The 13730-nt window shown below is 42.4% G+C and overlaps 1 protein-coding gene across 4 annotated transcripts in view; it reads right to left on the bottom strand.

Moving 5' to 3' along the window:
- Window positions 1-13730, bottom strand: part of vps54 (VPS54 subunit of GARP complex) — a 144192-nt gene that overhangs the window by 21514 nt on the left and 108948 nt on the right. For all 4 annotated transcript variants that reach the window (XR_005941698.1, XM_041177147.1, XM_041177158.1 and 1 more), the window contains exons 17-18: window positions 2221-2326; window positions 170-257 (exon numbers count right to left, since the gene is read on the bottom strand). Coding sequence is in view for 3 of the 4 variants with exons in the window: in XM_041177147.1 (XP_041033081.1) it covers window positions 170-257; window positions 2221-2326 (194 nt within the window). In the remaining variant the exon portion in view is untranslated. The remainder of the gene's footprint in view (window positions 1-169; window positions 258-2220; window positions 2327-13730) is intronic.

Genomic DNA, 13730 nt, shown 5'->3' with positions numbered 1-13730 from the left:
ACTCTTTCAAAAGCAGTACCATTATAATCTTATTGAGTTATGATTGTTAATAAGTGATTCCATGCATTCTGCACTTAGAATGATGTACAGCCAGATTCACTAAATACATTAAAAAAATGCACAAGATCAGCTAGATGAATTATGTAAGGAAGACAAAAAGAATATGTACCTAAGTTTTTGGTAGTTATTGTTTTCAGTCCCACAACCTGTAATGCACCTGCTCCGAGTACAAGCTGACAGCTTCGTGAATTAAAATGCTAAAACAAAATAAGTAAAAACACCATTAAGAGCTTTTTTTGAAAATGCTCTGAATTTACATATTTATTGCTTGGAGCAACATTCCGGATGGTAATAAATGATATGTAAATAAACATTTACGATTCCAAATCATTAATAAATCACAAAAGAGTTACACAAAGAATGCTTCATTGTGAACATAATTTGCTGATACTCCTTCATGAGTACAGAAGGTCTGTAAACAGAAGCACCAACTGATTCCAGCAGCTCCTTAACATGAGACAATCACAGCTATACACAACAAACACTGCAAGATTCTACTGGTGTTTAAAACAAGCTTGGGATCTGGTCCATTCAACAACTTTGAATCCAGAGGCATTACTGAACAATAATGGAGAAATCAGATTTTTTTCTTAAAACACAAGAAAAAGCGATTCTCTCTAATATTGATCTAGCACCATTCAACCTTTATAATGCCATGAAGCTATTAATGTATATATTATTGGAAAATATTTTTCATTTAAAATAGAAGTTTAGTCTGTGGGTGTGTCTTAATTGGATTAAAGCCAGCTAGTCTGGGTGCTTTGATGTGTACTAGTTTTGATATGTAAGAGTGGTAGAGCGCATTTGCATTTTTTTTTTGAATAGAGCATTCAAGAAAGGTGGTGAAACCTGGCACCTAGCTAGTAGAGACCATGCAATGTTTATATTACTAATAACGGGTTTCATTGTTAGAAGTGGGCTGCAAAGGGGTTGATGACACAATGTGAATTTACATTCAATGAGCTGTGTTGTGTATAAGACAGCAGTTGTGTGTGTGCAGGGTAGAGGCAATGTAAGATCAAAGCAGCTGTAAGCCTACAACGGTTTCCACAGGAACCAAAATGAGAGGAACCTCATCTTGAATTTGTATGGTGAAAATGCTTTGCTTGGTGTCTGCTAAAAGTCTATGGGTTGCTGTTGTCTTAATGGAGATTAGTTTGGGAATTTGTTAAAAGCTATGATAGTAGTAATTTGTAGCCATGTGTATGTGTTTAATGTGTTGTAACTTAATAAATGTCTCATGTATTTTGATATAAAAACCTCCCGAGAATTGGTGGTCTGATTCCTGAATTTAGAGTTGCATCTCAAACACACTAGTTAAAATATAGGTTAAAGTTTCCCTCCGGGATTTTTAAATAACTCAGCTTTACCAACTGCTGGGTAATAAAAATAGCAATTTGCTATCAAGAAAAGAATGCCCAGCTTTGAGGTGCGAAAAGGCATTTCAGTGCTCAAGGAATGGTTTGCATTAAATTTTATTTTCTTAATTGGCCTAAATTATAATTGACTCTCAAACCACATTAAAATAAAGGTGATAAAATTCTAAAAGAATTCCTTTGGGGATACTGGGTGATTGAGGTTGGCACCCTGGGTTTAATTAACCCCACAACTAACTGCAAGGACAAAATAACCTGAAACTCTTTCCATGTGATCCTTGCTGTATGGCACAAACTGCCTTGTAACCAAACAGGAATTGACACGGTCAATCGGACTCAAAGATACCAAGCAGAGTAACTCATTCAAGAAATGGAAAAATACATATTTCTGCAGCTGATGCTCAAATTGAACAGAGAAATGTTGGGACAGAGTAGGGAGACTTTTAAATCTGCATTCGATCTATGTTGCAGCTGGTTTGAGGGCTCCTGATTCTAAAATGGGACTAGTGTGTCATTTGCTAACACTGCAAGTCTCACCCTGAAAAGAACAAACATTTGATTAAAGAAAACTAAAGATTTTCCACAAAGATTCATTTCCATTTTGGTCTCCTTACTTCTCCACATTTGAAGAAGTGAGACAGAAATCCCCTTTCACAAGACCTGGAGGAATTCCATTACCTTGCCCAGCTCATCATTGTGTGTGTGAATGCTGGCAAGCTAATCAACCATGAACAGCATCACAGCTAAGCTATACTGTTATAACAAATAGTTTTTAAATAAGTACCTTTAATAAATCTGAGAGACGAGTGAGCATGTCAGTAGTAATTGAAGGGATATCATCTACACACTGACAGTATTCAAATATTATTCTTATTAACAGCAAAACAGTCCTGTCAAGATAAAAGAAACAAAGAATTATAAACCCCTTGTTGTTACAATGTCAATGAAGGATAAGAATGGCTGAGCGGTAGTGTTGCTGCATAAACAAATACACCACAACACATGCACGTTAAACATACTGAACATATTGCAATGTGCTCCCACACCAAGGGTGCAACAGTGATGCTTGCAGACAGTGAATGAACATCACTCAGAGATTTAAGAGACCAATATATGTGCAGTTCTTAAAAAGAGAAACTAGTCTCAAGCCTGACCCCAGTTGTTGACACATTGAAGCTCTCAAATGAATGGTGTTCCGATTTGGACCATTAAGTTTTTCTCAGTGGGGGGAAATCCTCGGTAAATAAATATTGATACGCGCTTGGAGACATCCATGTACTAATTTCTGAATGACAGTTTGAGTGACGCAATAGACATTGCTATTGCTGCAGAAAACATTTTTATTATTCATGGGATGTTGGACTGGCTGGCTAGGCCAGCATTTATTGCCCAACCCTAATTGCCCTTGAGAAGGTGGTGCTGAGCTGCCTTCTTGAACCGCTGCAGTCCATGTGGTGTAGGTACACCCGCAGTGCTGTTATGGAGGGAGATCCAGGATTTTGACCTAATGACAGCGAAGGAACAGTGATATATTTCCAAGTCAGGACGTTGAGTCCCTAGGAGGGGAACTTCTGGGTGGTGGTGTTCCCATGTGTCTGCTGTCCTTGCCTTCTAGATGGTAGTGGTCGTGGGTTTGTAAAGTGCTGTCTAAGGGGCCTTGGTGAGTTCCTGCAGTGCACCTTGTAGATGGTACGCACTGCTGCCAATGTGCATCGGTGGTGGTGGGAGTGAATGTTTGTCAATGGGGTGCCAATCAAACGGGCTGCTATGTCCTGGATGGTGTCAAGCTTCTTGAGTGCTGTTGGAGCTGCAGTCACCCAGGCAAGTGGAGAGTATTCCTGACTTGCGCCTGGTAGATGGTGAACAAGCTTTGGGGAGTCAAGAGGTGAGTTACTCACTGCAGAATTCCCAGCCTCTGAATTGCTCTTGTAGCCACAGTATTTATTTGCTTATTCCAGTTTCTGGTCAACAGTAACCTCCAGGAATTGATAGTGGGGGATTCAGCGATGATAATGCCATTGAACATCAAGGGGCGATGGTTAGATTCTCTTTTGTTGGAGATCACTGCCTGGCATTTGTGTGGTGTAAATGTTACTTGACACCCCAAGCCTGGATATTGTCCAGGTCTTGCTGCATTTGGACATGGTCTGCTCCAGTATCTGAGGAATCGTGAATGGTGTTGATCATTGTGCCAACATCAGCGAACATCCCCACTGCTGACCATATGATGGAAGGAAGGTTATTGATGAAGCAGCTGAAGATGGTTGGGCCGAGGACACTAACCTGAAGAACTCCTGCAGTGATGTCCTGGAAAGGAGGTGATTGACCTCCAACAACCATCTTTATTTGTGCTAGGCATGACTCACAGCAGTGGAGAGTTTTCCCCCTGATCCCCATTGACTCGTTTTGCTAGGGCTCCTTGATGCCATTCTTGGTCAAATGCTGCCTTGATGTCAAGGACAGTCATTCTCACCTCATTTATGGAGTTCAGGAAAGTGAAAAACATACAAGTAAAACAATATAGGAAAAACGTATAAAGTACAGAATTTTCAAAAAGATTGCATTTGCATCATTTATCGGCCCAGATAACGGCTGATTAGCTCAGTTGGCTGGATGGCTAGTGTGTGGGTCAGAATACTGCCAACAGCATGGACTGAATTCCCGTTCTGGCTGAGGTAGACTTGCGACCTGCCTCCTTGCTCTGCCCCAGAGAGTGGAAGACAATGGCAAAGCATCACTGACAAAAGAACTGCCAGGGGAAATGGCTCAGGATGAAGCACCAGCAGACAATGAATAAGTCCTGCTTCTGGGCAGAGCACTCAAGGAATGGAATGGATATAGGTCCAGAAAGAGAAAACTAAAGTCTTCCGCAATCTCTTGGGATTCCCTGGTTTGAAATCTGTGCTGAAACCTCAGAAGAATACCTTGTGGAGGCTAAAGACTATTGAGTGAAACCACAAGCAAACCATCGGCAAGTATACCATTTATTGTACTGTCAAGGACCATCACTTTGTACATTAGCGAGCCGCCTGAAATTATTTTTATCATGTTGACCAGAATGAACCAAGTACAGATAGACCAAACTCATTTCAAATAAATAGGATACATTTATGGGTATAAAATTACCCTGATGAAAGAGATCTGGCACAGACAGAATGTACTGCTGTGGTTCCAGGCAGACGTTATGGCACGAGAGGATTACTTTGCACCTATAAAAATCCTGATGGCAATTTCCAAGGTTAAGCTACAAATGAAAGAGGGGCCATCGTTCTATCAGTTCAGGTTGCATTCAAACCCAGGTTCCAGAGGTTAAAGTACACCACTCTAACCAACTCTACTGTTATGGTCCCAGTTGAGATTACCCCTGGACAAGCCTGATCCCAGGGTGGAACCCGGCTTGATAGATCCTAATTTTAATTTTTTGTTTAGATACATGGAGAGTAGGTACTGAACAGAGGTGCTGAAGTCAGCTGATGAACTCCTAACAAAAGAATAAAACATTTACTTAAAAAGAAAAGATGAACTATATTACAATACTCCTTCACCCACAACTATACCTTTACAGACATATACAGATTTGTAAGGATAACACAAGTTACAAAAGTTATCTTATACTCTAATGTTCACAGTAAGTGCACAGTCCATTTAAACCAACAGGTGACCTGTGGTCAGACATACCACACTCTGAAAACAAATGACAGATGCCACCCCAAACATATGCTATGGATCGCTCATCAACTCCCCTCACCAGATGCTTGTCACACCGTGAGCCAACCAGTCACATTGAACTCCATCTTTCACATGAGAGTTTCCAATCTCCACTCTCCAAGAACTCGCTTTGGAATTTTCTCCCAAGTCGATGTTTTCTCCCAGACACCTTCCACAAAGGTCCACCTCCAAGGTTTCAAACTCTCCTTTCGATGTTCCTCTCCCCTGGGTCACCACATGCTTTCAAGCTCTTTTCCATGCAGTCTCTCCCACTGACTCAGCCATCAATAGTACACCACTGCTTCATACACCCATAGCAGAAAGCTATAGATCTTCAGTTGTCTCTTTGGACCTTCTGACGTCTCACAAGTCTTAAAATAGCTTTAAATCTGCTTCCCGTGGCTTTTCTTCCTTGAAGCCTTTCTCTGCTCCTCACTCTTAACTTCACAACAGGGCCTTTTCCAGGTTCCTGTCCTGTCTTTGACTAGAAGTTCTTCTTGGGACTTTCTCCTGTTCCACTCCCTGGATTTTGGGGACTTTGCTCTCCGGTCTCTCCTTGGCAGATACTTTCAATTGAACTCCAACTGCTTTCTCTTTAGAGAGAGAGACTGTGTGTGTGTGTGTGTGTGTGTGTGTGTGTGTGTGTGTGTGTGTGGGTGTGTGTGTGTGTGTGAGTGCGTCCTGCCTCTCTGGGCCCGTCGGTACGCAACTGCACAGTTCTTTCTACTCGTGTTCGCTTTAACTTCTCCCCTAGAGTCACAAAACTCATTAGAAATGCATGTATACAAACAGCTTTAGATCTGCTGTCTCTGTCAAAAGTGAAACTAAGTCCTAGTTTTCACATTTTAAAGTGAAGCTAAAACTCAACCTGACCTTTTCTTAACACACAAATACAGAAATACAAATCAAACTTCAACTTTCAAGTTAAACTCATTCCTAACACTCTCAAATACAAATATAATCTACTTAAACAGTCTCTATTTCCTAACACTACCCTTCCAACAGATATTTTTCTTATAAAGCTAAAGTTTTCAGCCTTCTATACCCTATCTGATACCAAAATCATTCCACTTGCTTGCACGTACCGTGCTGTGCTTCTTCTGAGCCAGTTGCTATAAGGTGCTCCAGGAGATTCATCATCTAAATTCCCTCTTCAACCATGCAGTGGTTTCACCATCACAAGGTACACTCCTGCGTTGGAGCTAACATTGTGCAGAGATATGAAGGTGGAGCCATCTTAGCACCTTGCTGCACACCAAGTTGTTTACTCTGACACCCTGTGTAGTTCCCCCCACCCACCGCCCCATCAGCTTTCTAAGGCTCCTCATTTCACTGCCAATAGCCAGCTAGGTGATCTATTCTCAGCTTTCTGACTGGTCCTTGGATTGTCCTATCTTGACATCACAAACAGCTCTGGTGAAATTGGGAAGATGCTCAGTGAGGAATTGCTGGGGGGGGGGTGCGGGGTTTCCTTCATAAATGATCAATTTTTGATGCAATGTTACTTTGTTAATGCTTAGTTAGTTAGTGGATTGCCTGCTTAAGTCATTCCTTTATTCCACAAGAATGGCCATAGTTTTAATGACATGCAGGCACTTGTAGAACCCATCAGGCAACACAGTAATACAGCACTAAAACATTAATGTATTAATCTACCTAGTTAAATATATAATTTATATTATTTGGCTATTGCTGATAAAAGGAGACACATCAAAGTTTTTCGTCAACGGCGTGCCCCAGCCGCTGTTTGCAATGAGCAAGGTACAAACTGTACCCAACCAGCCCGTGCTTGCAAAACTCAAAAGTGTCCAACATTAGATGCGATTCCGTGATTTGCTAAATAATCCTGTGTGCTAAAAATTACACTGACAACCAATTTAAGATTGTCAGTCAAACTCGCAGTGTGGCACATTTGCTTGTACTGGAGGCTATTAATACACAGGGCCCTGTTCTTTGCAGACAGAAAGAACATTGCACCTGTTCCAGCTAAACAAAATAAGTGACAGCCATTTGCTGTCTCATTCCTCAGGGTAATGCCTTGACCAATCAGGGTCAAGCTGCCTGGTTTAAATTTCAAACAATGCTTGCCAGTTAACTGTCAGCCACCATCAATGGTGCATTCTCCTTGGCAACGCCTCTACCAATCAGAGTCTAATTTCCAACCAATTAGCACTCTACTCTCATACAGTGTAAATTGTTGTTTTCCCTTTATATTGGTATTTTTGCAAAGTGTCCTGACGAATGCAAGACCAAAAGCTCTGTCAAGTCTCTTTTTTCAGCAATACTCAAGCTCTGCACTACCAAACTACTTTTTATACAATCTGATATGAAAATGCTATATCTATATTATTTTTCGCAAAATATCTTTACCATGTTGTCTGTGGATAAGTCCAAATATATCTAGGTAGCCATGCATGGGATCTTGAGAGTACCAAAAACTGGTTTGGTGAATATTTTGCTCCCCACAGTGAATTCTGTGATGAAAGCAGCGCTTCCAGTCTGTTCAGCAAGAAAATGCCTGTGCTTCATGCAATACACTTTTTAAAAATTAAGTTGGTAGCTGATCTTTCCACCATCAAATTTCAAAACTGAGGCTGTTGCTTAGTTATCAAATGCACAAGTCAAGTTGTTAGATCAGTAGATGAGTTAGGACATGGGGGCTATGACTCAGTGTTAATCAAACATTAATAGGTATACGATAGATGTTCACAGTGGCACCCCCACATGAGTCACCACGTATACTGAATGCTTCATTGTGTCCTTCTACTTGATTGCCAATAGAAGCCTTTAGTTTGGACTAAATGAAGATCTTTGTTCAGTTCTGTACACTAGGAAGTTGAATTCAAGCTTGACATAGGAATTAAATCACCTAATATATGATCTCACATTGGAAAACTTTCAAAGGACCTTCATCCAGTGTACAAGACTGCATATATTCTAAAGGGAGTATTTTAACCACTTTTGGATAGATGCAACTATATGTTTTAAGCTCTGCACTATGCTCTTACTGTAGCTCACTGTCTTCGTGTTACATTACTCATGAATAAACCAATTAAATTTAGTCTTTTGACCTATCTAGTTAGTATTAGAAGACAGGGAAATGGGCTGGACACCAGTCTCAGAGCTTTATGTAGTAAATTGGGATAACTGAGTCATAGCAGGTTAACCCACTCAACATATTTAAAGGTTTTGGATCTTGTGAAATTTATTCTACTTCTGGAAATCAGAGCACAAAACAAGAGAGTTGACAGAAAGCCCGTACTATAATGAAAGGCAGCCTTACCCAACAACAGCCCGTATTATACCAAATGGCAGCATTACCCAACTACAGCCCGTAACGAAAATGGATGCCAGCCTTACCCAACTACAGCTTGTATTATACTGAATGGCAGCCTTACCCAACTACAGCCGGTAGATATAATGGTTGCGAGCCTTACCCAACTACAGCCGGTAGATATAATGGATGCGAGCCTTACCAAACTACAGCCAGTAGAGATAATGGTTGTGAGCCTTACCCAACTACAGCCCGTACTATACCAAATGGCAACTTACCCAACTACAGCCTGTATTATACTGAAAGGCAGCCTTCCCAACTACAACTCGTACTATACCGAATGGCAGCCTCACCCAACTACAGCCCATAACTACAATAGATGCCAGCCTTACCCAACAACAGACCACACTATACCGAATGGCAGACTTACCCAACTACAGTGCGTACTATACCGAATGGCAGCCTTACCCAACTACAGTGCGTACTATACCGAATGGCAGCCTTACCCAACTACAGCGCGTACTATACCGAATGGCAGCCTCACCCAACTACAGCCCATAACTACAATGGATGCCAGCCTTACCCAACAACAGACCACACTATACCGAATGGCAGACTTACCCAACTACAATGCGTACTATACCGAATGGCAGCCTTACCTGACTACAGCGCGTACTACACCGAATGGCAGCCTTACCCAACTACAGCGCGTAATATACCGAATGGCAGCCTTACCCAACTACAGCACTTACTATACCGAATGGCAGCCTTACCCAACTACAGTCTGTACTATAACAAAAGGCAGCCTTACCCAACTACAGCCCGCACTATAACGAAGGGCAGACTTACCCAACTACATCCCGTATTATAACGAAAGACAGCTTACCTAACTATAGCTCGTACTATAACGAAAGGCAGCCTTACCCAACCACAGTCTGTACTATATCGAAAAGCAGCTTAGCCAACTACAGCCCGTACTATAACGAAAGGCAGCCTTATCCAACTACAGCCCGTACTATAACGAAAAACAGCCTTATCCAACTACAGCCGTACTATAACGAAAGGCAGCATTATCCAACTACATCCCATACTATAACGAAAAGCAGCCTTATCCAACTACATCCCGTATTATAACGAAAAGCAGCCTTACCCAACTACAGCCCGTACTATAACGAAAAGCAGCCTTATCCAACTACATCCCGTATTATAACGAAAAGCAGCCTTATCCAACTACAGCCCGTACTATAACGAAAGGCAGCCTTATCCAACTACAGCCCGTACTATAACGAAAAGCAGCCTTATCCAACGACAGCCTGCACTATAACGAAAGGCAGCCTTATCCAACTACATCCCGTACTATAACGAAAGGCAGCCTTACCCAACCACGTCCCTTATTATAACGAATGGCAGCCTTACTCAACTACAGCCCGTACTATAACGAATGGCAGCCTTACCCAACTACAGCCCATAACTATAATGGATGCCAGCCTTACCCAACAACAGACCACATTATACCAAATGGCAGACTTACCCAACTACAGTGCGTACTATACCGAATGGCAGCCTTACCCAACTACAGCGCGTACTATACTGAATGGCAGCCTTACCCAACTACAGTGCGTACTATAACAAATGGCAGCCTTACCCAACCACAGTCTGTACTATAACGAAAGGCAGTCTTACCCAACTACAGCCCGCACTATAACGAAGGGCAGACTTATCCAACTACATCCCGTATTATAACGAAAGGCAGCTTACCTAACTACAGCCCGCACTATAACGAAAGTCAGCCTTACCCAACCACAGTCTGTAATATAACGAAAAGCAGCTTACCCAACTACAGCCCGTATAATAACGAAAGGCAGCCTTATCCAACTACAGCCCGTAATATAACGAAAAGCAGCTTTACCCAACAACAGCTCGCACTGTAGCGAAAGGCAGCCTGATCCAACTACATCCCGTAATATAACGAAAAGCAGCCATATCCAACTACACCCCGTACTATAACGAAAAGCAGCCTTATCCAACTACAACCCGTACTATAAGGAAGGGCAGCCTTATCCAACTACATCCCGTACTATAACGAAAAGCAGCCTTATCCAACTACATCCCGTACTATAAGGAAGGGCAGCCTTATCCAACTACATCCCGTACTATAACGAAAAGCAACCTTATCCAACTACATCCCGTATTATAACGAAAAGCAACCTTATCCAACTACATCACGTTTTATAACGAAAAGCAGCCTTATCCAACTACAGCCCGTACTATAACGAAAGGCAGCCTTATCCAACTACAGCCCGTACTATAACGAAAAGCAGCCTTATCCAACTACATCCCGTACTATAACGAAAAGCAGCCTTATCCAACTACATCACGTACTGTAACGAAAAGCAGCCTTATCCAACTACATCCCATACTATAACGAAAAGCAGCCTTATCCAACTACAACCCGTACTATAAGGAAGGGCAGCCTTATCCAACTACATTCGTACTATAACGAAAAGCAGCCTTATCCAACTACAGCCCGTACTATAGCGAAAGGCAGCCTTATCCAACTACAGCCCGTACTATAGTGAAAGGAAGCCTTATCCAACTACATCCCGTATTATAACGAAAGGCAGCCTTATCCAACTACATCCCGTACTATAACGAAAAGCAGCCTTATCCAACTACATCCCGTACTATAAGGAAGGGCAGCCTTATCCAACTACGTTCGTACTATAATGAAAAGAAGCCTTATCCAACTACAGCCCGGACTATAGCGAAAGGCAGCCTTATCCAACTACAGCCCGTACTATAGCGAAAGGAAGCCTTATCCAACTACATCCCGTAATATAACGAAAGGCAGCCTTACCCAACTACTTCCCGTACAATAACGAAAGGCAGCCTTATCCAACTACAGCCCTCACTATAACGAAAAGCAGCTGTACCCAACTACAGCCCGTACTATAACGAAAAGTAGCCTTATCCAACTACATCCTGTACTATAACGAAAGGCAGCCTTACCCAACTACATCCCTTATTATAACGAAAAGCAGCCTTGCCCAACTACAGCCCGTACTATAACGAATGGCAGCCTTACCCAACTACAGCCCATAACTATAATGGATGCCAGCCTTACCCAACAACAGACCACACTATACCGAATGGCAGCCTTACCCAACTACAGCGCGTAATATACTGAATGGCAGCCTTACCCAACTACAGTGCGTACTATAACGAATGGCAGCCTTACCCAACCACAGTCTGTACTATAACGAAAGGCAGTCTTACCCAACTACAGCCCGCACTATAACAAAAGGCAGCTTTATCCAACCACAGCCCGTACTATAACGAAAGGCAGCCTTATCCAACCACAGCCCGTACTATAACGAAAGGCAGCCTTATCCAGCTACAGCCCGTATTATGAAAAAAGGCAGCCTTATCCAACTACATCCCGTAATATAACGAAAAGCAGCCTTATCCAACTACAGCTTGCACTATAACGAAAGGCAGCCTTATCCAACTACATCCCGTAATATAACGAAAAGCACCCTTATCCAACTACATCCCGTACTATAACGAAAAGCAGCCTTACCCAACTACAGCCCGTATTATAACGAAAAGCAGCCTTATCCAACTACATCCCGTACTATAACGAAAAGCAGCCTTGTCCAACTACATCACGTACTATAACGAAAAGCAGCCATACCCAACTACATCCCGTAATATAACGAAAGGCAGCCTTATCTAACTACAGCTCGTACTATAACGAAAGGCAGCCTTATCCAACTACATCCCGTACTATAGCGAAAAGCACCCTTATCCAACTACATCCCGTACTATAACGAAAAGCAGCCTTATCCAACTACAGCCCGTACTATAACGAAAAGCAGCCTTATCCAACTACATCCCGTACTATAACGAAAGGCAGCATTATCCAACTACATCCCGTACTATAACGAAAGGCAGCCTTACCAAACTATATCCTGTACAATAACGAAAGGCAGCCTTATCCAACTACATCCCGTATTATAACGAAAGGCAACCTTATCCAACTACATCCCGTACTATAACGAAAGTCAGCCATGCCCAACTACAGCCCGTACTATAACGAAAGGCAGCCGTACCCAACTACATCCCGTATTATAACGAAAAGCAGACTTACCCAACTACATCCTGTATTATAACGAAAAGCAGCCTTATCCAACTACAGCCCGTACTATAACGAAAAGCAGCCTTATCCAACTACAGCCCGTACTATACCGAATGGCAACTTACCCAACTACAGCCTGTATTATACTGAAAGGCAGCCTTACCCAGTTACATCCCATAAAGGATGCCAGCCTTATCCAACTACAGCCCGTACTATAACGAAAGGCAGCCTTACCCAACTACAGCCTGTACTATAACGAAAGGCAGCCTTATCCAACTACATCCCGTACTATAACGAAAGGCAGCCTTATCCAACTACAGCCCGTAATATAACGAAAGGCAGCTGTACCCAACTACATCCCGTATTATAACGAAAAGCATCTTTATCCAACTACATCCCGTGCTATAAAAAAAAGCAGCCATACCCAACTACATCCCGTATTATAACGAAAAGCAGCCTTATCCAACTACAGCCCGTACTATAACAAAAAGCAGCCTTTTTCAACTACAGCCTGTACGATAACGAAAGGCAGCCTTATCCAACTACATCCCGTACTATAACGAAAGGCAGCCTTATCCAACTACATCCTGTACTATAACGAAAGGCAGCCTTATCCAACTACAGCCCGTACTATAACGAAAAGCAGCTTTACCCAACTAAGCCCGTACTATAACGAAAAGCAGCCTTAGTCAACTACATCCCGGACTATAACGAAAAAAAGCCTTACCCAACTACGTCCCTTATTATAACGAAAAGCAGCCTTACCCAACTACAGCCCGTACTATAACGAAAGGCAGCCTTACCCAACTACAGCCTGTATTATACTGAAAGGCAGCCTTACCCAACTACAACTCGTACTATACCGAATGGCAGCCTTACCCAACTACAACCCATAACTACAATGGATGCCAGCCTTACCCAACAACAGACCACACTATACCGAATGGCAGACTTACCCAACTACAATGCGTACTATACCGAATGGCAGCCTTACCTGACTACAGCGCGTACTACACCGAATGGCAGCCTTACCCAACTACAGCGCGTAATATACCGAATGGCAGCCTTACCCAACTACAGCACTTACTATACCGAATGGCAGCCTTACCCAACTACAGTCTGTACTATAACAAAAGGCAGCCTTACCCAACTACAGCCCGCACTATAACGAAGG

This window comes from Carcharodon carcharias, chromosome 2 (genome assembly GCF_017639515.1).
Source record: "Carcharodon carcharias isolate sCarCar2 chromosome 2, sCarCar2.pri, whole genome shotgun sequence".
Lineage (NCBI taxonomy): Eukaryota > Metazoa > Chordata > Chondrichthyes > Lamniformes > Lamnidae > Carcharodon > Carcharodon carcharias.
The sequence above is the reverse complement of the archived record's forward strand: the minus strand, read 5'-3'. Positions and strand labels throughout refer to the sequence as shown.